At 42.4% G+C, this 24592-nt stretch overlaps 1 protein-coding gene across 2 annotated transcripts in view; it reads right to left on the bottom strand.

Moving 5' to 3' along the window:
• The window catches only part of daw1 (dynein assembly factor with WD repeats 1), a 75590-nt gene that overhangs the window by 19034 nt on the left and 31964 nt on the right, over nt 1–24592 (bottom strand). For both annotated transcript variants that reach the window (XM_033032066.1, XM_033032067.1), the window contains exons 6-8: nt 22807–22906; nt 9384–9491; nt 4900–5006 (exon numbers count right to left, since the gene is read on the bottom strand). In XM_033032066.1, the coding sequence (XP_032887957.1) occupies nt 4900–5006; nt 9384–9491; nt 22807–22906 (315 nt within the window). The remainder of the gene's footprint in view (nt 1–4899; nt 5007–9383; nt 9492–22806; nt 22907–24592) is intronic.

Raw genomic sequence — 24592 nt, 5'->3', positions numbered from 1 at the left:
GATTATTTCAGATATCTTCAATTTAGAGATTATGTAAAATCGAACTCCCAAAATTTTCGAATTAGAAATTCAGAAATTCTTGATGAATGTTGGAACAAACATCCTAATACAGAAAAATTAATATCTTATATATATAATATCTTATTAGACAGTGACATTCCTTCGACGGACTTACACAGACAAACATGGGAAAAAGAATTAAATCAAGTAATAACGAAAGATACTTGGGAAGAAAGTTTGCAACACATACATCAGTGTTCACTAAACGCCAGACATTCTCTAATACAATTTAAAGTAATACATAGGTTACATTATTCAAAAACAAAACTACATAAAATTTTTCAACATATCTCACCTATATGTGATAAATGTCAACATTTAGAAGCTACATTATCTCATATGTTTGCAAACTGTATAAAAATTAAAAAATTCTGGGTAAATATTTTTAGTATAATATCTAAAGTAACCAGCACACAATTGGACCCAGATCCAAAATTAATAATACTCGGAATATTAGAATTAAATCAAACACTTAGAACAACACAAAGAAACTTTATTGATTATAGTTTAATAACAGGAAAAAAATTAATTCTAAAATTTTGGAAAGGCCCTACGGCCCCCACAATCAAAATGTGGATTATAGAAATGACGGAGACCTTAAACGTGGAAAGAATCAGATTTTCCCTGTTGGACAAACAGGAATTATTCGTTGGAACATGGTCTCCTTTTATTGATTACTTAAAGGGTCAGAATGGTTCAGCACAGGAACCTGACTAGCACGCGGGCTAAAGAATGGATGAAATACTATACTCTGAAATGTACGAATATATCTCGAATGAAGTCTTTTTTATTTTAATAAATTTTTCCATTCTTCTTTAACTATCTTTTTCCTTTTTTTTTTTTTTTTTTTTTTTTTTTGTTTTTGTTTTTGTTTTTCTTCTTTTTCTTTTCTTTCTTTACTTCATCTATCTCTTTAGTTCTATCTAGTTTAAAAAAAAAAAAGGCAAAAAGTATTGGAGACAATGTAATAATAATTGACAATATTATCAATTTAAAAATGTAAGACTGTAATGATGTAAATAGGTTATGTACCTATCTCCAATAAAAAAAAATTTAAAAAAAAAAAAAAAAAAAAAATTGAGCTTTGGTGCATCGTGTTTCCATTGATTATCCTTGAGATGTTTCTACAACTTGATAGGAGTCTACAAGTGGTAAATTAAATTGATTGTACATGATTTGGAAAGGCACACACATGTCTATATAAGGTCCCATCGTTGACAGTGCATGTCAGAGCAAAAAACAAGCCATGCAGACGAAGGAATTGTCTATAGACCTCCGAGACAGGATTGTGTTGAGACACAGATCTGGGGAAAACATTTTTTGGAGCATTGCAGGTCCAGAAGAGCACAGTGGCCTCCGTCATTCTTAAATAGAACTTTGAAACCACCAGGACTCTTCATAGAGCCTGGCCAAACTGAGCAATCGGGGGAGAAGGGCCTTAGGATAGAGACTTACTAACATATTCAGGGAGGTGACCAAGAACCCGATGGTCACTCTGACAGAGCTCCAGAGTTCCTCTGTGGAGATGGGAGAAACTTCCAGAAGGACAACTATATCTGCAGCACTCCACCAATCAGGCCTTTATTGTAGAGTGGCCAGACAGAAGCCACTCCTCAGTTAAAGGCACATGACAGCCCGCTTGGAGTTTGCCAAAAGTCACCTAAACAAGATTCCCTGGCCTGATGAAACCAAGATCGAACTCTTTGGCCTGAATGCCAAGTGTCACGTCTGGAGGAAACCAGGCACTGCTCACCACCTGGCCAATACCATATCTACGGTGAAGCATTGTGGTGGCAACATCATGCTGTAGGGATGTTTTTCAGCGGTAGGAACTGGGAGACCAGTCAGGATCGAGGTAAAGATGAACGGAGCAAAGTATAGAGAGATCCTTGATGAAAACCTGCTCCAGAGCGTTCAGGACCTCAGACTGGGGCAGACGTTTCACAATGGCAGGCAGTGACTAGTGGGGTACCGCAAGGCTCAGTGCTGGGACCCCAGCTATTTACAATATATATTAATGATCTGGATGAGGGAATTGAAGGCAATATCTCCAAGTTTGCGGATGACACTAAGCTGGGGGGCAGTGTTAGCTGTGAGGTGGATGCTAGGAGACTGCAAGGTGACTTGGATAGGCTGGGTGAGTGGGCAAATGTTTGGCAGATGCAGTATAATGTGGATAAATGTGAGGTTATCCATTTTGGTGGCAAAAACATGAAAGCAGACTATTATCTAAATGGCGGCCGACTAGGAAAAGGGGAGATGCAGCGAGACCTGGTTGTCATGGTACACCAGTCATTGAAAGTAGGCATGCAGGTGCAGCAGGCAGTGAAGAAAGCGAATGGTATGTTAGCTTTCATAGCAAAAGGATTTGAGTATAGGAGCAGGGAGGTTCTACTGCAGTTGTACAGGGTCTTGGTGAGACCACACCTGGAGTATTGCGTACAGTTTTGGTCTCCAAATCTGAGGAAGGACATTATTGCCATAGAAGGAGTGCAGGGAAGGTTCACCAGACTGATTCCTGGGATGTCAGGACTGTCTTATGAAGAAAGACTGGATAGACTTGGTTTATACTCTCTAGAATTTAGGAGATTGAGAGGGGATCTTATAGAAACTTATAAAATTCTTAAGGGGCTGGACAGGCTAGATGCAGGAAGATTGCTCCCGATGTTGGGGAAGTCCAGGACAAGGGGTCACAGCTTAAGGATAAGGGGGAAATCCTTTAAAACCGAGATGAGAAGAACTTTTTTCACACAGAGAGTGGTGAATCTCTGGAACTCTCTGCCACAGAGGGTAGTCGAGGCCAGTTCATTGGCTATATTTAAGAGGGAGTTAGATGTGGCCCTTGTGGCTAAGGGGATCAGAGGGTATGGAGAGAAGGCAGGTACGGGATACTGTGTTGGATGATCAGCCATGATCATATTGAATGGCGGTGCAGGCTCGAAGGGCCGAATGGCCTACTCCTGCACCTAATTTCTATGTTTCTATGTTTCTATGACAACGACCTAAAGCTCACGTCCAAGACAACGCAAGAGTGGCTTTGTGACAAGTCTGTGAATGTCCGTAAGTGGCCCGGCCAGAGCCCGGACTTGAACCCGATTGAACATCTCTGGAGAGTTCTGAAAATAGCTGTGCATCGACACTCCCCATCCAACCTGACAGAGCTTGTGAGGATCTGCAGAGAAGAATGGGATAAATTATCCAAATACAGGTGTGCCGAGCTTATAGCGTGATACCGAAGAAGACTTGAGGTTGTAATCACTGCCAAAGGTGCCTCAATAAAGTACTGAGTAAAGGGTCTGAATACTTATGTAAATGTGATATTTCAGTTATTTATTTTTAATTATTTTGCAAAAATTTCTAAACACCTGTTTTCACATTTTTATTGTGGGCTATTGTGTGTAGATTGCTGATAAAAACAAATGAATTTAATCCATTTTAGAATAAGGCTGTAACGTAACAAAATGTGGAAAAAGTGAAGGGGTCTGAATACTTTCTCAATGCACTGTATATAGATGACGTTTCAGGTCAAGAACCTTCTTCATATTGGATGCCTATGGATGAACAAGTTGATATACAAAATCGAACACTTTTTTTGGGTACATGCAGGAAACCCAGAATATTCTTTCTCCACTTGTAAGGTCCAAAAATCAGTGCAGGCATCACACATTAGGCCATATTTTAGCCAGTGCTTTGGTATTATTTAAAGAGGGCATGCCTTTAGCTGGGAAGTTATCAGTCACCCAAAAGTATTTGGTCTGCCCAGTGATCACTCACATCATCCTTTTTTCTGAAGATAGACAGAAAAAGCCCGAGTAACTCAGCGGGACAGGCAGCATCTCTGGAGGGGAATGGGTGACGTTTTGGGTCGAGACCCTTCTGCATCCTTCTTTCTTACAGTCTAAGTCTTCAGAGCACCAACCCCTTCGTCCATCATCACAACATCCGTGCCCAAACTTCCTCAATCTTCTCTGTTGCCCACTTATGGAAATCTACCTCTACCTAGAGATTCTCCCTGTCCTCTGCAACTACCATCCATAATGTTGCACCTTCAACTCACAATCCACTGCTGGATTGATTCACTTCACATTAGACTTCACTTCACATTGATGTCAGAACTCATAAACAAAAATGTCTTTGTGTGGGGTTTGAAATGTAGGGCATGGTTTATTGCACGCAACATGTTGGGCCTTGTGCGTAATAGAACGAGCCTGCTGCAAAGCCTCGTGCAAATCCAACAAGGGACTTATCATGAATAGCTAATTTGGCATATATTTACAAATGCTTAAAAACCTCCTAGGCTATGTTTTAAACAGTAGTTCATTTCATGTTAAGAAATAAATATCTCGCAGTTACTGCATAAAGTATTATATATTACATGACCACATGACATCCTGAGCAACGTTTTTTTGAATTTAGACACTGCTACAATACAGAAAACACAGCAAATGATTGTGGATTTGTAACGGTCATGTTGATTCTATTCCTTTTGAAAATGGGATGTTGTGAATGTTGTGTAGCGTTCATTATATTTTTCAAGAGTCACTTGATCAAGTTTCAAATATGAAGGTACATAATGTTAAAAGGAATGTAACTAAAATGATAAAAAATTAGCAAGTGAGAAAAGTAGACAGAAATTGGGATGTAGATCTACTGTCTACTGTCTACTGTCTACTAGATATAAATACATTGCAAGAGTCTGTGCTCAACTCCATTTCCCCCCAATAATTTATACAAAGATGCAAGACATTATATATTAAATTGAGACTCAAAATTGTATTGGAATCTTCCAAAACATCATTAAAAAATAGGCCGAAGTATAAAACAAAGCAATTTACGAACCTTCCAGATCCCACATCCCAAACAGAAACTGTATGGTCAAAGGAGCCAGTGATAATCTTATCTCCGGTTGTATTAAATGACAAAGAAATTATTTCAGCTGAATGACCCTGAAAGAAAGAAATAAACTTATCAGAAAAGGTCAACATGAACTTCTGAAGTTAAGTCATAGGAAGTTCACTTTGAAAGTGAAGTTTTAGTCAAAGGAAGAGAAAGCAGAACTAGCGAAGCAATATAAACATATGTACAATGTTTGATTTAAGAACAAGAGAAGGCTATTCAATTCCACAAGACTTCTCCAGCATGTAATAAGAAAATGGTTGATCTTCAACTCCACATTTCTGTCTATCAGGCGTAACATTTTATACAATTTCTTAAAAATCTGTTTACTTCTGTTTTCAAAGTATCCAGGAACTCTACCTCTACCACCCTTTGAGGATTAGAGTTCCAAACACCTACAAACTTTGGAGAAAAAAATCTAATTTTCTCTCCATCTTAAATGGGTGATCCCTTATTTTTAAGCTGGTTTGTTCCAGGTTTGTCCGCAGAAAACATCGTATTAATGTCCACTAAGTCGAGACCCTCAAGATATTATGCATTTCACGCGTCTCCCTCTTACTCTTCTGAGCCTTTGTGGGTATAAGCCTAACCTGTTCAACCATTTCTAATGGCCAACCCTCTTCTATTCCAGATATTAATATAAATCTTCTCTGAACTGCTTCCAATACATTTACAAAAATTCTTCAATGAGGATGTTTGTATGGATATGGAATATAAATATGGATTCCACATTGGATCCCAATCTTATTCCCACTCCATTAATTTATCTATCACCCTTTGAAGCCTCTTTATGTTCTCTTCACAATTCACTTTCCTATCTAACATTATGTCATCAGTATATTTAGCAAACAAAGCTTTGGTACCTTCATCACTATCTAAGATGCTACTTTACAGTGAATACAGCGCTGGAGCCCCGGGTTCGATCCTGACTACCGGTGCTGTCTGTACAGAGTTTGTATGTTTGGCGCAGACCTGTTTCCATGCTGTATCTCTAAAGTGCAAGTGATCACCCCGTATACTTGCACTATCCTACACACTAGGGACATTTTACAATTTTTACCAAAGCCAATTACGGTAATCTACGAAGCTATACGTCTTTTGAGAGTGGGAGGAAACCGGAGTACCCGGAAAAAACCCACAGAGTTACAGGGAGAACATACAAATTCCGTACAGACAGCACCGGTGGTCAGGATTGAACCTGAGTCTCTGGTGCTGTATGACAGCAACTCTACCGCTGCACCACTGTAGTATTGTGCTATCACCTACACAGAATTTATATTGTTCACTATGACTTTGATGTTGCATCTTATCAAATGCCTGCTAAAAATTTAAGCACAGTATAAAAATACATGAAAACACAGTTGAAGCAGCTGTAGGTCGCCATCTTTGTTAGCTTCAGCCAGTTCCCCATATTCCTCAAGTTTCACATGTTTCAATTATTTCGACTCTCCCCGTCTCTCTCTATAATAAGATAATCCGTAAGGACTGCACAGCATATTTTGGCCTGCACTATTATGATATAGTAACCAAGTATAACTCATACTTTATTATATTATTAGTGTATATTTATTGTCATGTATTGCATTAATATGACTGTAAAGCTGCAAATTAAAATGTCATTGTTCTGATCCCGGTGCATACGACAACAAAATATCCTTTGTTCTTGAGAATCACAATGTCCTCATCACAACATTTTATACCTTCTAATTTCATATCATGAGCAAACTTGGAAACAGTTCATTTCATCCCCTCTTTTAATTTAGAGATAAAGCATGGAAACAGGACCTTCGGACCACCTAGTCCACGGCAACCGTTGATCACATGTTCACGCGTTCAATTTTATTTCACTTTCTTATCCATTTCCTGGACACAAGGGACAACTTAAAGAGGCCAATTAACCTACAGACCCACAAGTCTCTGGGATGCTGGAGGAAACAGGAGCACCCAGAGGAAACCCATATGATCACAGGGCCTATCTAAACGCCACTATCGTATCTGCCTGCACCATTACCCCAGGCAATGTATTTCAGGCCGCCACCACTCTATATAAAAAACTTGCCCCGCATGTCTCCATTACACTTTCCCCCTTTCGAAGGACGAGAAGCCAAAGTGAAGAAGTGGAAGCCAAGATACTGAACGGAAATGACGCCGAAAAGACAAATAACCGAACGGACGCTACGCCAGAAAGCCAAATAACTGAATGGAGAGGACCCCGAAAAGCCATTTAACCGAAAGGGTACGACGCCAAAAAGCCAAATAACCGATTGGGCGCGACTCCAAAAAACAAATAACCGAACCTTGTCAGCGATTGGTCCATACCCCGCGTCCATCACATCACTGGCCGGGGGAGACGGGAGGGTGGGGGGGATTTTTAATTTTCCTTCGTCACTTTTGGACTGCCAAAGATCATAGAGCAGATTATTTTTGTAAGCGTTGATCTACCACGGTGCTTGGGGTTAAGAGGCTGGAATCTCTCTCTCTCTCACTCCCCTCTCTCTCTCTCTCTCTCTCTCTCTCTCCCCTCCCTCTCTCCCTTTGAAGATAGACACAAAAAGCTGGAGTAACTCAGCAGGACAGGTAGCATCTCTGGATAAAGCAATGGGTGACGTTTCGGGTCGAGACCCTACTTCTGAATTCTCGTCGGTGAGAGTACTTCTGATTGTCTGAAGAAAGGTCTCTACCCAAAATGTCACCCATTCCTTCTATGCAGAGATGCTACCTGCCCTGCTCAGTTAAAAACCTGCGGGGGAAAAAGAGATAGAGAGAGAGAGAGATAGATAGAGAGAGATTACAGCCTCTTAACTCCAAGCACCGTGGTAGATCAACGCTTACAAAAAAATCCCAATCGCTGACATAATCTCGGACAAATCCCGTCCCCGGAGACGTCATGTCCGTTATTTGGCTTTTCGGTGTCGCGCCCATTCAATTATTTGGCTTTTCAGCGTCACGCCCATTCGGTTATTTGGCTTTTCGGCGTCGTTTCTGTTCGGTATCTTGGCTTTTCAGCGTCGTGTCCATTCGGATATTTGGCTCTCCGGCATCGCGTCCATTCGGTTATTTGGCTCTTCGGCATAATTTCCGTTAGGTTATTTGGCTTTTTGGCGTCGAGTCCGTTCGCTTATTTGGCTTTTCGGCATCGCGTCCATTCGGTTATTTGGTTCTTCGCCGTTGTTTCCATTTGGTTATTTGGCTTTTCGGCGTCATTGCCGTTCGGTATCTTGGATTCCACTTCTTCGCTTCGGCTTCTCGTCCTTCGACGTCCCGTCCGCACACGTTCTCTGCATCCCATCCAAGGCCTTCACATCTTTCCTGTAATGGGGTAATCAGAACTACATGCAATACTCCAAACGCCTGCCTAACCAAAGACTGCAAAGTAAACTTCTTCACTCTCCACTACACAACCAATTTTGGTATCATCTACAAACTCACTACCACCCTCTGTCTCCTTCCATTAAACCAATTTGATTACCTTTGGCCAGCTCACCCAGATATCCATGCAAAACCTTACAGACCAGCCTACCAAGTGGACCCTTGGCAAGGGGCTTATTCAAGTATAACTACTCAGAGGAAATCCAAGTTTCTTGGTTAAAAGTCTCATCAAAATGATAACACCTTCTCCATGTGACGTTGCAATATGTGTGAATGCTCAAATGTTTAAAGTGCATTTGAAACACGACATGTCCACTTAAAGTGCAATAGTGTTAGCAATGAACCATGGGCAGGATCTCACAAGAATCATGCTGTCATGAAGCAGCAATTGCACGCAATTGTCTCATTTAGATTATTGCACCTAATGTGGATTCTAGCTCCTTTAAACTAACAAGATATGGCTGACAAAATGATAAAATTGCTTGTTGGAACATCAGAGGGAACCACAGTATTATATGTTAATAAAAGTAATCTATTTAAACAACTCTGGAGTCATTTAGGTTTAGGGAATACCAAATAAAACAGTCAAGTTTATTAAAATAAGCAACTCAAACACCTTGATTCACAACAATGTGCAGCAAAACAAATGGCACTTTGCCAACAAATGCTCATTAGCAGCACATTAAAATAATTTGAATGAACAAAGAAAAAATATCAAAGTGTAAAATAAAAATTGAAAATAGGGAAAATACAGCACGTGAGGCAACATCTAAGGGAATCTCTTGCTGAGTATTTCCAACATTTACTGACTTATTTTAGATGACCACTATTTATAGCTTACTTGATTTTCAATCTCAAAATGTAAGGCTCATGTAATATATATATATATTTTTTAAATTAGAAGCAGTGTACAAAAGTATAAACCGCGGCATATGACATAATACAGTTTTTGCCGTTAATACAGTTAATACAGGCTCATGTAATATTTTAAGGAGATTGAAGCAATGATAAGATACTTAAGCTGAATAGGAATATTTGTGAAAATATTCTGTACATACTGTCAGAGTCACAGATTCTTCTCCAGATTGTATATCCCAGAGCTTTGCTGTAGTATCCATACTGCCTGTTGCCACGAGGGAGCTTTGAGGATTAAATGATAAACACACCTAGAATGGGTTAATAGTAAGAGTCAAAAAGTGAAACATTTATAAATATTTTACTCTGCAAAGTTATTTTCCTTTCTCTAAAGATCAGGCTTTTTTTCAAATAGCATGTTCCCCCATTGTTTCTTAAAGGAACCCTGGCACAGTGGATGTTACCTACTGCAGAATGCAATGAACTAAGTAAAGGAAAAAAAACTCCCAAAAGACATTTACATTCCTTATTCATTCATGCAGTCTGCAGCGGGCCAGTCAGCAACATTCCCTGACGGACATCTCGCTCTGCTGGATGGTGAACAACGCTCGGGCAGACCAAAGAGCGCATTTTACCGAGTTGATGACCTTCCTGCAACACTCGATGTCAGCCTCTGAATGTATCCCTGTGAACAGTCCGTAAATCACAGAGTCCTCTGTGACGGAGCTGTTCGGGATAAAGCGTTCCAGGGATCCTTGCATACTTCTCCAGACTCTTTTTGCAAATCCACACTCTGCAATGAGGTGGGCGACCGTCTCCTCTCCATAGCAGCCGTCCCGAGGGTAGCGTGCACTGGTAGTGAGGTTCCAATGGTGCAGGAAGGATCTGAATGGGAGGGCTCCCCTCACCGCCAGTTAAGCCAGGTCTTGGTTCTTGTTGGTGAGTTCTGGCGATGGGGCATTTTGCCAGGCGAGCTGGGCAGTCTGCTCTGGGAACCACGCCACCGGATCCATCAAGTCCTTTCCCTGCAGTGCCTGCAGGACATTCCGTGCTGACCACTGCCCAATGGGCATGTGGTCAAAGGTATTGGTCCAGAAGAACCTATCCACAGAAGACAGATAGGGCGGCAATGTCCAGCTGACTGGCACATTGCGTGGCATCTGCGCTAGGCCCATCCTTCGCAACACCGGGGACAGGTAGAACTTCAGCAGGTAGTGACACTTGGTGCCCACGTGCCTTGGCTCTACACTCTGCCTGTTGCAGCCACACACGAAGGTGGCCATCAGGGTGAGGGCGACGGTACACAAAAATGCTGGACAAACTCAGCAGGTGCAGCAGCATCTATGGAGCAAAGGAAATAGGTAACGTTTCGGGCCGAAACCCTTCTTCAGACTGATAGGGGGTAGCGGGGAGAAGGAAGGAAAAAGGAGGAGGAGGAGCCCGAGGGCTAGGGGATGGGAGGAGACAGCCCGAGGACTGAGGAAGGGGAGGAGACAGCAAGGACTAACAAAATTGGGAGAATTCGATGTTCATGCCCGCAGGACGCAGACTCCCCAAGCGAAATATGAGGTGCTGTTCCTCCAATTTCCGGTGTTGCTCACTCTGGCAATGGAGGAGACCCAGGACAGAGAGGTCGGATTGAGAATGGGAGGGGGAGTTGAAGTGCTGAGCCACCCGGGCGGTCAGGTAGGTTCTTGCGGACCGAGCGGAGGTGTTCGGCGAAACGATCACCTGTTACTCCACAACAGGGTGGAGGGCGACGTTGGGCACGCTTTTACCCCCATTGTAGACTGCAGGAGTACGTGCTGAGGGACTCACTGAAGCTTGGTGCAGCCAACGCCAAGGCTCGGTGGGGGAGGGCCACAGTCTAGGGCCCTTCCGCTGCTGGACATGGGGGGCAGGATATGGTGGAGACACCCCTGAAAATAAGGGAAGGTATCCCACGCCAGGGGGCCACATGACTGGCATGGGTGGGGGACAGTTTTGTGGAATTTAAAACATGTATAAACTGTATTGAACAATTTGTACAGGCTCCGAAAATGTCGGATGAATTTTTTGCACGGTTCACGCATTGTATATATTTATTACTTTATAATTTTATTTATTATATTTAATTTTTATAATATATATTATATTTATTATAATATATATTATATATATATTATTTATTGTAATATTATAATACTTTATAAATAAAGTCTATTTTGAAATTTTAAAAAAAATCCTTATTCATTCATAAAGTTACATTGTATAAGCATTATGTTTAAGAAATTTACATTGTAAAGCATTAGTTATTTGGTTTTCCATTGTTAAGGGAGAAACTTATTTTGCATAATACCAGGCAAATCATAATGAGAACTCGAAGGACAAAGTTGATGCTACGATGAGCTAACTGAAAATCAGCAAATAACTATTTTATATTCATAGACAATGTACAGACTACATCACAGGATTCCCCATGCAATAACAGCTTCATTATAAAATGCAATTGAATTGGGAATCTAAATTAAATCCATTTGTGTTTTTCAGCACACATACAAATTGAGATCAGTATTGTTTATTACAAGGAAATAATTTTATAATCATGCAAAAAAATTAAACTTATGTATTCCTCAATGTATAATTTTGTAGCCTGGATGCTCCTTGATTGACAGGCATTTTGATTTGCCTTGTGTTGCACATAGATAAGAAATACTTATCTCCAAATGGATTACTACCAAGCCTGCGTTCCAGAATTCAAGATATATGTTCACCAATCAAGGAATATGCGCTGCCGTCTGCCACTCAGAAAAGGACTAATTCATTCAAATTCTGTTTCCTGTTGGCCAACCAGTTTTGTTGTCCACCAAGCTCACGTACCATAATATTGCAGATTTATCTCTTATGTTTGGCCTTATTGAAAGCTTCCTTAAAGTTTAATAAATGTTACATTCAATAATTGTACCTCATCTATCCTGCAACTTACAATATGAGAATTATATGGTATGCCAACTACTTTTTCAGTCATGGATCATTTTCAGTGGCTCCTACTGAACAAGCTTTAAGGATGGACCAGAAAGTGTAGGGGTGCTCAGCATGCAGGCCATTAGATGCCTGGTTGGGCTAGTTCAACCATTAGAGGTTCAGAGCCTGAGGTAGGATTGGTTGACATTGGGGGATAGAACCTGTGAGAAGTGAATCAAACTAGCTTCAGAGATTTGTCCGTCTCTATCGGTGGTGTTAGATGGTTAAACAGACAATCACAAATGATTGATGAGTTGAGAGTAGACAAAAATGCTGGGGAAACTCATCAGTCTGAAGAAGGGTCTCGACCCGAAATGTCACCTATTCCTTCGTTCCATAGATGCTGCCTCACCCGCTGAGTTTCTAAAGCATTTTTGTCTACCTTCGATTTTTCCAACATCTGCAGTTCCTTCTTAAACGATGTTGAGAGTGTCGGTTAACTAAAAATCTGGGACTGATTTCAGTAGGTGGTTTGGAACCTGGAAGAGGAACACAAGGATAAACGCGAGGTATGACACTAGCACTACAGGAGCTCTGTCTATTGCTGTTCTATGAATGCAGGATTTTCTTGGGAATGACTAACGTCTAATTTCCTGAATAACATCGTTTAAGCTACCAATTTCAAGTATGATGCAAAATTACACAGAAATTGTCATCAACGAGTGTCACTCCAAATTAAAAGCATTTTTAATCACTGATATAAATATCTACACATTCATACATTTTCAGGGCTGTGTTTCAACCAAACAAGTAATAGCATTTGTGTAGGAAAGAACTGCAGATGCTGGTTTAAATCGAAGGTAGACACAAAATGCTGGAGTAACTCAGCGGGACATGCAGCATCTCTGGAGAGAAGGAATGGGTGATGTTTCGGGTCGAGACCCTTCATCAGACTCCGTAATAGCATTTTGCTGGCCTAAAGATTTCATTGTATGCTAGGATATTGCTTTCCAAGTGCTCATCACTAGGTGGCTATTATTAAGGATTTTACTTCGGAGTCACGTGAGTGACTACGTGAAGAGCCCGCTCAGCATGCATGCGCGGCATTGCGTTCAGCAGTGCAACAGCGGCCGCAGCGGGAGTCAGGCGCTCCCGCTACATTTTAAAAGACGGACCGTCAGGTAAGTTACTCTGAGTTGGGTTTTCTGTTGGCAAGGAGAGCCTTCTGCTTTGTTTCCACAGCATGAATATGAACAAGAAAAGGCTCTTGAAGAAACCTGTTCCCCGCTCGACTCCAACGGAGGAGCGTTCCATCAGTGGGGGGCAGGAGGCGGTAGGACCGCTTACCCGGTGCTCCGCCATCCCCGACACCAGGCCGAGCCCAGTCTCGCTAGCGCCTGAGCAGCGGACTGGATGCAAAGCCACCAGGAAGACCATCCGGCCGGTGGTTTCCGATTCGTCGGACGGGGACGTCTCACCACCCGTTCGGGGGAGAGACAGCCGCCTGAGCCGCTTGGAGCGGCTCCTGGAGCAGGTGCTCCAGCGAGACTCGCTGCATGAGGAGCAGTCTCGCAGGGGGAGTTCAGGCACTCCCTCCACAGTGCCTTGTGCACTGGCCATCGCTTCCCCCTCATCCGAGGGCAGCTTTGGCGACCAGGGCTGGGCTGGTCAGGAAGAGGGGATGCTGGCTGAAGAAGTCGGGAGTATGCCAGGGGTGCAGGAACAGGAAGAGCTGCTTGGTGTAGTGGACCGCTACGTGGCAGCCCCACGTGCAGGAAGGCCATTAGAGCATAAACTAGCGGCCAGCATTAACCACCTTTCCAACAGGCCCCTACAGGAGCAGGTGGTTAATGAGGTCTTAGAATTATACACAGCTCCAGAAAATTGTGAATCACTCAAAGTGCCGGCTGTCAACAGCCAAATCTGGGGGCACGTTGGGACAAATATTCGAAATCAGGAGCTGAAAATGCAGCGGATCCTCAGGCTCCTGACGTCAGCCATTACATAATTTCCTTGTTCTGTGGACAATACAGAAATGACCACAAACCAACAGGACACTCTTGCACTGTTGTGCAACACGCAGTTCGAGATAAATAACCTCCGCAAAGAAATTATAAGACCTGCCCTCAATCCAAAATTCGCCGGGTTGTGCAAAATCCCAACCACTGAGCCAGACACACTGCTCTTTGGCAAAGACCTCACTAAAAAAGTCAAGGATATGGAAGAGGCCTCTAAAACTTTCGGTCTCATGAGGGCAGGCCCCGGGACGAGCAAACCCAAAACAACAATACCCAAGCGGCAGCACCCCATCGCGTCCACCAGTCGACGTCTACCCTATGGGACTGGTGAAAGCTCGGGGTCCGCATATCACCACCGGAAGTCTTTTTTAGACCAAGGCCCAGAACGGGCCCCATGGAAAATGCGCCACCCCCAAACATCACCGCCACGTCAGACAACGCGCAAGACTCGCTGGTCTGGGAAGAGACAGAAGAAACATGCATAACCATGGAGGTACGTGGGTCTGGTTCCTACCAGCATATAGAAAGTAGGGGCACAATACTAACAGGGGAGAGATTACACCTGTTTAAGGAAGCATGGGAGTCTATCACGAGTGACAAATATATACTCAATAGCATTAGTAGATACAAAATACAATTTATACTAGAAAAATTGCCACCAGTTCAACATTCACCCCAGAGGGTCTTTTCCCTCTCAGTTAAAGAGAAACGAGAGGGACAAGCTGAACAGGTGAGACTAATCACTAAGGGTATCATTGAAAAAACAAAACATGAACCCTTGGAATTTGTGTCAAATATATTCACTAAAACTAAAAAAGATGGTGGGTGTCGCATCATCATTGACTTAACTTCCCCAAATATGTTTGTTAAGTATGTACATTTCAAAATGGAAATGTTTGTTACTGCCAAACAACTGATTTCCAAAGGATACTTCATGGCAAGCATTGACCTCAAAGATGCTTACTATTCAGTACCCATTCACAAGGATCATCGCAGATACCTGAAATTTATCTGGATGGGGCAGCAATGGCAGTTTAAAGCATTACCCAATGGCTTAACATCAGCCCCAAGATTATTCACCAAGATACTAAAACCAGCCCTGGCAATATTAAGAAGACAAAAACATATTGTCATGGCATATCTTGATGATATCTTAATAGTAGGCAAGACCATGGAATTGGCTATATCAGCTGTGTCAGCTACCAAACAGTTGTTCGAAACCTTGGGATTTGTCTTACATCAAGATAAATCTAAGTTGAAGCCATCCACAACCATGGACTACTTGGGCTTCACAATTAACTCAGCCCACATGCCTGTAACTTTGCCAAAAGACAAAACAACTGAATTGGCACAATCATGCAACAATTTAATGGTCAACGAGCGACCAACTATTCGACAAGTAGCAAGAGTAATTGGGAAAATGGTAGCAGCATTTCCGGCTACACAATTTGGACCTTTGCACTATCAAAACTTACAAAGAACAAAGGTACAGGCACTAAAACGACATGCAGGTCATTATGATCGTATCATGAAATTACCCACTGAAGCAATATCAGAACTACAGTGGTGGGCAGAAAACGTTTGGCATAGTTTCAGCCCTATCATCATCATTAACCCTACTTTAATTATCCAGACAGATGACAGTGCTCAAGGCTGGGGAGCGACTAACTCCATATCCAGCACAGGTGGTAGATGGACTAACCTAGAGTCATCATTACTACTTACACTGGGCATTAACTATCTGGAGATGTTGTGTGCCTTTTATGGTTTAAAAGCATATGCATCCAATATGCATCACTTGCATGTTCGGTTACAAATAGGCAATACTACGGTGGTGGCCTACATTAACCATATGGGCAGCATAAAATCGATATCATGCGACAAATTGGTCAACACAATTTGGCAATGGTGTGTCGAAACACATATTTGGCTATCAGCAACTTACCTGCCAGGTAAGCTAAATATAGTGGCAGACACCAGGTCACGCAAATTTAATGACAACACCGAATGGATGTTAAACCCCAAAGTGTTTGCAAAAATTATTAATCAATATGGCATGCCAGATATCGACCTATTTGCATCAAGGCTAAATCACCAGGTACCTATGTATGTCGCTTGGGAACCAGACCCTGAGGCAGCAGTGGTAGATGTGTTCGCGCTGGATTGGGGAAATTTCTTCTTCTATGCATTTCCTCCCTTCTGCCTCATCAGCCGGATACTACGCAAACTACAAATGGACTCTGCTTCAGGTATTCTGATAGTATATCAGGTTCCCATTACTCCACGACATCCCTCCGAACATCCACAAGAAAACAGTACTTGTCCAGCTTCAAAAAATGGGAGAAGTACTGCTTGGATACAGGGACCACCTACTCAACCGCTACAGTTACCAACGTACTGGAATTCCTGGCGAACCTTCACCACGATGAAGGACTCAGCTACAGTGCCATCAACACAGCTAGAAGTGCCCTGTCTGTCTATTTAAAACAAGCTCCAGGACAACAGGCCATGGGGTCCCACCCGCTGGTGGTCAAACTAATGAAGGGTATTTACAACTCTAACCCCCCTAGACCAAGGTACACCCATATATGGGATGTCAGTGTGGTCCTGACATACCTCAGGGGATGGCTACCAGCCAGATCCCTCTACCTGAAACAATCTACGCTTAAAACACTCATGTTGATGGCACTTGTATCTGCACAGAGGGTCCAGTCACCACACCTATTGCGACTGGACAACATGATCACAGCTCCAGACCAGATCTCTTTCATTATCCAGGGACTGATCAAACAGAGCAGACCAGGAACACCTAATCCAGTCGTGGAATTCCAGGCTTACCTGCCAGAACCACGGTTATGTGCCATGACCCACCTACTGTCCTACATAGACACAACCAAAAATATTCGAGGGAGTGAAAAGCCTTAAGGGTCAGTCATAAAAAACCTTATGGTCGGGTGACGAGCCAAACCGTTTCGAGATGACTCAAGCAGGTGCTAAAAGCTGCTGGGATAAACACTAACATGTACAAATCTCACTCCACAAGGGCAGCATCCACGTCGACGGCCAAAAGAATGGACGTGCCAATAGACCACATCCTGGCTACAGCAGGATGGTCGGGGGAAAGAACGTTCAGAACTTTTTATAATAAGCCGTTGGCAAAACATGCTTTATTTGCAGAAGAAAATGTACAGACTGCAAATATTTAATTTAAGCCCAGGGGAGCAATTTAATTTCTTTGTTGTTATTGTTAATAAATACCGTTGTGTTTTTCTACAAACAGATTCATTGGTTGATTACGATAACACACTTCCTCCCTCAAGGACTTCGGCAGTGAGTGAAGTAATAATTGTTACACGGTTTGAAATCACAGAGCTTTAAAATCTTCACGTAGTCACTCACGTGACTCCGAAGTAAAATAGTAAGATTAAACGAGAACTTACCAGTTTGAAGTTTGATCTGTATTTTATGAGGAGTTACGATGAGGGATTACGTGCCCTCCGCTCCCACCCTTAATAATATGGGTCAAACTGATACTGATGTCTCCTTTTCTTTACTATTTTTATTTCAATAACTGTGTCTATCTGTGATTCCACACCGCTGCTTTGAAGTATGCCGCGCATGCGTGCTGAGCGGGCTCTTCACGTAATCCCTCATCGTAATTCCTCATAAAATACAGATCAAACTTCAAACTGGTAAGTTCTCGTTTAATCTTACTAATTTACATGACACTTTTTAAAATCCATTTTCACAGTGAGGAAAGCGATCAAAATAATACCTATACAAAGGAACCAAAAAATTGTGTAGGAATTTAATAGATTTAATGCTGACTTCTTTTTAAGAAATGGAATATAAGATAGATAAATCCCCAGATATCAATCGTGATTTATTAAAAGTAATAAGAGTAAATTGCAGATGCATTAATAATTATTTTATTTGGGTCAGAAAACTAAACATAATAACCCACTATTTAAGTGAAAGAGGGAAACACTACTTAAATGTAAATTTATCAACTTTACATAAAATGTGAAAGTTACTGGTATCAGACATCAGGAACAATGTGAGAACTGATCATAAAGAGGCATTGGTAAGAATGCATCTTTCATTGCTTTCATGAAATGTACATGTGTTCTTTTGAAGTCCATTGCTCTGAACTGCTAGTGCACACAAATGGGTGAATGAAGTGATCGTTATCATGGTCTAGCAAGACGTTTTCAATTATTTGCCTGCTATAAAAAGGGCACTTTTCCATGTTTAATTTAGTTTAGTTTAGAGATACAGCGCGGAAACAGATACAGCACGGAAACCTTCGGCCCATCAAGTCCGCACTGACCTGTGATCCCCGCACATTAACGCTATCCTACGCAAACTCGGGACTATTTACATTTGTACCAAGACAATTAGCCTACAAACCTGTACGTCTTTGCAGTGTGGGAGGAAACCGAAGAGCTCGGAGAAAACCAATGCAGGTCATGGAGAGAACATGCAACCTCCGTGCAGACAGGTAGGTTAGGGTGGCACGGTGGCGCAGCAAGTCTACCGCTGCGCCACCGTGCCACCCTAACCTACCGTGCCACCCTATTTGACATAAATTCAATCTATCCCTCGTAAATGAGAAGATAACTAGGACGCCACAGAGGCACAGCTGGTAGAGTTGCTGCCACTGCACAAGAGACCTGAGTTTGATCCTGACATCAGCTACCATAGGTATGGAGGTAGTATGTTCTCCGTGTAACCTCGTGGACTTTCTCCAGGTGCTCCGTTTTTCTCCCACATCCCAAAGACGTGTGGGTTTGCAGGTTAAATAGCCTGTGTAAATTGCCCCGTGCGTGTAGAGAGTGAAAAAGTGAGATAACAGAAAATTAGTGTGACTCGATGGTAGACATGGACTCTGTGGATCAAACGGCCTGTTTCCATGCTGTATCTCCAAACTAAACTAAACTAAAAGGGAGACAGGAATAAGGAAATTTAAGTGGTGTTCCTTCGGGTTCTATATTGAGATTCAGCAGATAAATGTTCTTGCCTTCAGAATTAATTAACATGTGACAATGGCATTATTAATTGAGTTATTCAACTCAGTGATGAAAAGCAATGTTTTTTCTATAAATAAAATAAAAATACTAAGGATATTTTGCCGGTCAGACAGCATCTGAGAGAAAATGAGTTACTGTTTCAAGTCAATGAGCCTTCATCAGAACTATGTCTATGACATGGGCTATTGGCCTAAAAATCGATTGATATGAAACATTAAGGCTGTTTATTCTTAATTGATTCTACCTGACCTGCTCAGTATACCCAGAATTTTCTTGATGTATTTCAGATATCCAGCATCTGCAGCTTTTTGCTTTTAAGTTTGTAGTTTATCACATTACATTATTTGTTGGGATCTAACATGGACATTTATCTATACATAACCAAAACTCTGATCTTGTTATCTTCCGGTTTGGCGGTCTTTCTATTTGCGCAAAAATGGTTTGCGATAGTGCTACGATTTTCGCCAGTTCACTCACCGTTCTCCTGTGCTGCGAGTGCACCAAGTTTTGTTCTGATCGGTTGAAGGTTGTAAAAGTTAGCGAGGTTTAAAAATCTTAAAAACCGCGTGTGCGCAGATTGATCTCTTCCCATGCCTGTCAGCGCCGCGTGGATTAGTCTCTTCCCCTGACACTCCCCGGGACGGTCCGCCCCTTCCTGCACCATCGCGTCTTTACTGGCGCTGAGGATGGCCAGCGGAGGTTCCAACCAGACTGTCTGAAGGACCCGGCGGTGAACGACCAGTGACCAGCGCCCGCTGTGAGTCCTCATCGCACCGCCAATTCCAGCCACTACCCCTCTGGTTCCTCTCGCTGGCTCCTCCCCTGTGATGCCCCCCTCTCCCCCATGGCTCTTCCCCCGTCTTTTCTCCGAGCTCACTCCCCCCCGCCACACAGCCCTCTCCCCCCACAACTCCCCCCTGCCCACACACCCCACCCCCACCCCCCCATGTCCCCCTGCCCACACACACACCCCTGCCCACACACACCCACCCTCCCCGCCCACATACACCCACCCTCCCCGCCCACACACACCCATCCCCCCCGCCCACACACACCCACCCCCCCCCCCGCCCACACAAACCCCCCCCCCCACACATCCCCCCCCACACACCTCGCCCACACGCCCCCACCCCCACAACTTCCCCGTGCCCCCACAACCTCCACTGCCCCCATTCGCCCACCCAGTCCGCCACACACAATCCCCCTGCCCCGACAACCCCCCCCACCCCCACAGCCTCCTACCACCCCACAACCCCCACCCCCCCCACAACCCCCCCTTCCTCACAAACCCCCTCCCCCACAACCCCTACCCCCGCCACACACCCCACTTCCCTCCCCCTCCCACACATGAAGGGGAGGGGAGGAAGTGCTCGAGGATGAGGGGAAATGAGCTGCGCATGCGCAGTTAGGGGCTATGGGTGAGTGGCGGAATATTGCGTTGGGAGAACGGGTTGCGCTGGGGGAACGGGTTGCGCTGCGGGAACGGGTGAGTGGTGGAATATTGCGTTGGGGAAATGGGTTGCGTTGGGGGACCAGGCCTCCCGTGTGACTGGGACCCAATGGGTCCCACTTAGTCTAGTAGTCCTTAAAAGCCCCAGTTGTGATTTTCACAAAGTATCAATGGTACTCAAAGGAAAATAGTATTATATCATATGCATTGCAGTAGAAGTGATATACAAACAATACTAGACATAAAGAAAACAAGAATGCTGACATCTAATGATAAATTAGCAAATATCCATAAACATTAGAGATGCTTTAGGCACACAATGCATATCCATTTGTGAATAGGTTATCAGCAAACTAAATAGGCCGTGGGCCGAGGTGTCAAAAGGGCTCTAGATTATAACTTTTGTGATCCATCTCTGCTAACTACTTCAAATTAGGTACATTTAGATAAAACGTCATTGTTAAGGAACTCATAACTCGTCAGTGCAAAAAGTTGCACACTAATTCATTAAGCTAATTGGAAAGGGTATCAGCGCCCTCTTGTGCTGAATAATATATAGCTGTATATGGGAACATTGAATATGAGACTGCCACAGTGGACTCGGGCTAGGTGGTGCTGCTCCTCTGATTTACGGTGGTCCTCACTCTGGTAATGGATGAGGCCCAGGACAGAAAGGTCGGATTCAGAATGGGAGGGGGAGTTGAAGTGCTGAGCCACCGGGAGATCAGGTTGGTTATTGTAGCCAGGGTGAGGACCACCGTAAATTGGAGGAGCAGCACCTCATATTTTGCTTGGGCAAGTTTGCATCCCAGCGGTATGAACATTGACTTCTCTAATTTCAGGTAGTCCCTACTTTCTCCTCCCATTCTCAGCTCTCCCTCAGCTCACTAGCTCCACCTTGTCCTTTTTTCTTCTGCCCCCCCCCCCCCCCACCCCTCCTCACCCTCACATCAGTCTGAAGAAAGGTTTCGAGCTGAAATGTTGCCTAGTTCCTTCGCTCCATAGATGCTGCCTCACCCGCTGAGTTGCTCCAGCATTTTTTTATGCCATTCTGGATCATTAGCATCAGCCCACCTGACGCCACGATTACACCAAATGTCAACATGGTGGGGAGCAGCACTGCCCTGCACGCCGCCCGGGCCGCCTTCAGCACCCCCATAGCGCCGGCTCCGTCAGTCTGCCCGCTTGCTCACTGCAACACCGCTGACAGCCCGACCGACCCCTCACAGCACCCAACGGCCGGCCGACATTCCGATCAACCCCTCACAGCACCCAACGGCCGGCCGAAAGCTGGACCAACTGACTGACCCCCTCTCTTCCCCCCTGCTGCTCAGCTCGGCTCAAGGCCGCCTGCAGCACCCCCATAGCGCAGGCATATTCACAAATACCCCTCGGGTTGGATGTTTTCAGGTTACGGGCATGATCTGGCCCGTGGGCCGTAGGTTGCCGACCTCAGTCCTAACCCTAACCCTCTTCCATTGAGAGGAAAATGCCTAACCCTGACCCTGACCCTGACCCTAACCCTGACCCTGATCCTAACCCTAACCATAACCCTGACCCTGACACTAACCCTAGCTCAACATTTTTATTTATCATTTTTATTTCACAGTTCACAACAGCATAACTTTGCAAAGACAAATCAGTTGTAAAACAAAATTATCAGCAAGTGGTTAGCATTACCTTTCTTCCTTCGAAACCTTGCTATCGTTGTGATCTTATTAGGGGCAGCCATGATCCCAGTGTGCTCGCTGCCTAGCTAGCATGAAACAAAGCACGTGATTGGTCAATTGGCATCCGACTCAATGTCAAACGTGCTTTGATTGGATAATTACTAGTCGGAAAATTGGAGGTTTTCCTCATATTTAAAAAAATATGTGCGGGTTTTGTTCTTGACGAGTTTAAGGTATGATTTCTATAATATTTCCTACACAATATGTTATAAATATAGGTAGATATGTGATTTGGGTCACAAAATGAAATGAAAAAGCACCTCGTCCCACGGTCTAAAAGCACCGAAAGATAAAATGGCAATAATGACATAATATTATGTTATTAATGCAACTCTCTTGTGCAAATAAACTCAAGTAAGTGAATTCCATATAACCATCGCAAAATGCACTTATTGGGGGAAAATAATTATTTGCAGAAATATATTCATTCAAATCTAAAAAGCTTATTAACTTACAATCTCCGCAGTATGTCCTCGAAAGGTATGATAACATTTGCCTGTTTCAGAGCTCCATAATTTACAGGTTTTATCAAATGAGCCAGTTGCAATTTTGTCTCTAAAACAAATAAGCACATGCTTTAAGTATAACAAAAGACATCGAACTTAAACATCTGTAAAATGTTCTTCATTGCAATTTGTAGCCCTGGCCAACTAAACTGCTTGCCAGGAGCTTTTCTCAGTTCAAAGTTATGGTCGAAAATATGAAGAATAATTTGCTCATTCCCGTATGAAAGAAATCACTTACAGGACATTTAAGTTGAAGCAGTAGCATATTGTTTGTACATGCAATTTCACATACTATTCCAAATGTCATGACAATAATAACCACTTATTGCGTAATTGTTAAGGTTGCAAAGTTAGAAAAGGAGGATAAATTATATGTATATTTCCTTTCCTCATAATAACCAGATTTTCAAAGTAATTATGAGGCTTTAGAGATGCCATAATGGTGGATTCTATTCCTCTACACATTTCAACTGCTGCTTTATTTTTTTGTAATCCATTCAGGAAGAAAAGGTCTTTAAACGCATCACTGAGCAGTGCTGCTGAAGTTAACACGGGATAATTATTCATTATTTACAGATGGTACTTAAAACTGCAAAGTGGCTTGGATATTTGTCACACTTCGGTAAGTCTAAAAAGATCAAGCATACAGTTTAGTTACTGCCTTTTCACAATCAATGTTGGACAATCCAGGGAAATTAGTTGCATATAAAGTTATACACATTAATTTAAATTTTTCTCAAATCCACCCGGATGCTGAGGAAATGGAGATTGTTGAACAATGAAGGATAAGAAGAATTGATACTTATAAAGCCTGAAATGATGTTATGCTAATTTGTGATGCACAAACACAGAATAGGGCTATAATACTAGGGACTCAAAGAATAAAATTTCATTATATGCAGACGATATACTTTTATATATTACAAAGTCACAAACGAGCATACCAAATTTATTAAATTTAATAGAGGAATTCAGGTCTTTTTTTGGATATAGAATAAACTGGAATAAAAGTGAAATCATGACATTAAAACCTCAAGAACCTACACACTTACTGAAGTTCCCCTTTAAAATCGCAACAGAAAAATTTAAATACTTGGGTATTCAGATTACTAGAAAATAAAAAACATTATTCAACGCTAATTTTATACCTTTATTAAATAAACTTAATACGCTGATTAAATTTTGGAAAACACTTCCTTTATCATTATTAGGTAGAATAAATGCAGTAAAATTAATTTCCTACCACAATTACTAGCAATGTTACAAAATTTTGAGATTTTAAAAATCAAGTCTGTAATTTATCCCATCAGATAAAGCATAAAAATAAGTTTAATTTGACACCTAATTCACTTTCATATCTCAAGTATTTAAAAAGTTATGGCCATTTTCATACTGGGAAATGAGCATCTTGTTCCCTATTGATTTTCTATGGACATAACAAAAAAGCTGTGATCGTGAACAGTCAAAAGCCCATAACTTTCTTAAAAATTAAGAGAACTGAATGAAATTTTCAGTTATCATAGATTGAAGCATTCTGAAACAAATATAAAATAATCTTACTTGGATGACCTGAAATTAAAGCATATAATTAGTTAGTTACCTAATTGTAGCTAATTTCAGACTTCAATTACTAGATCTAAACATCTATCCATTTCTTAATAAATGATTAACATTTTTAAATAGCCTAAATGTCCAAATAATATTCACAAATAATTCACAATAAAACATGATTTTT

Source organism: Amblyraja radiata, chromosome 13 (assembly GCF_010909765.2).
Source record: "Amblyraja radiata isolate CabotCenter1 chromosome 13, sAmbRad1.1.pri, whole genome shotgun sequence".
Classification (NCBI taxonomy): Eukaryota; Metazoa; Chordata; class Chondrichthyes; order Rajiformes; family Rajidae; genus Amblyraja; species Amblyraja radiata.
This window is presented reverse-complemented; position numbering and strand designations above follow the sequence as displayed.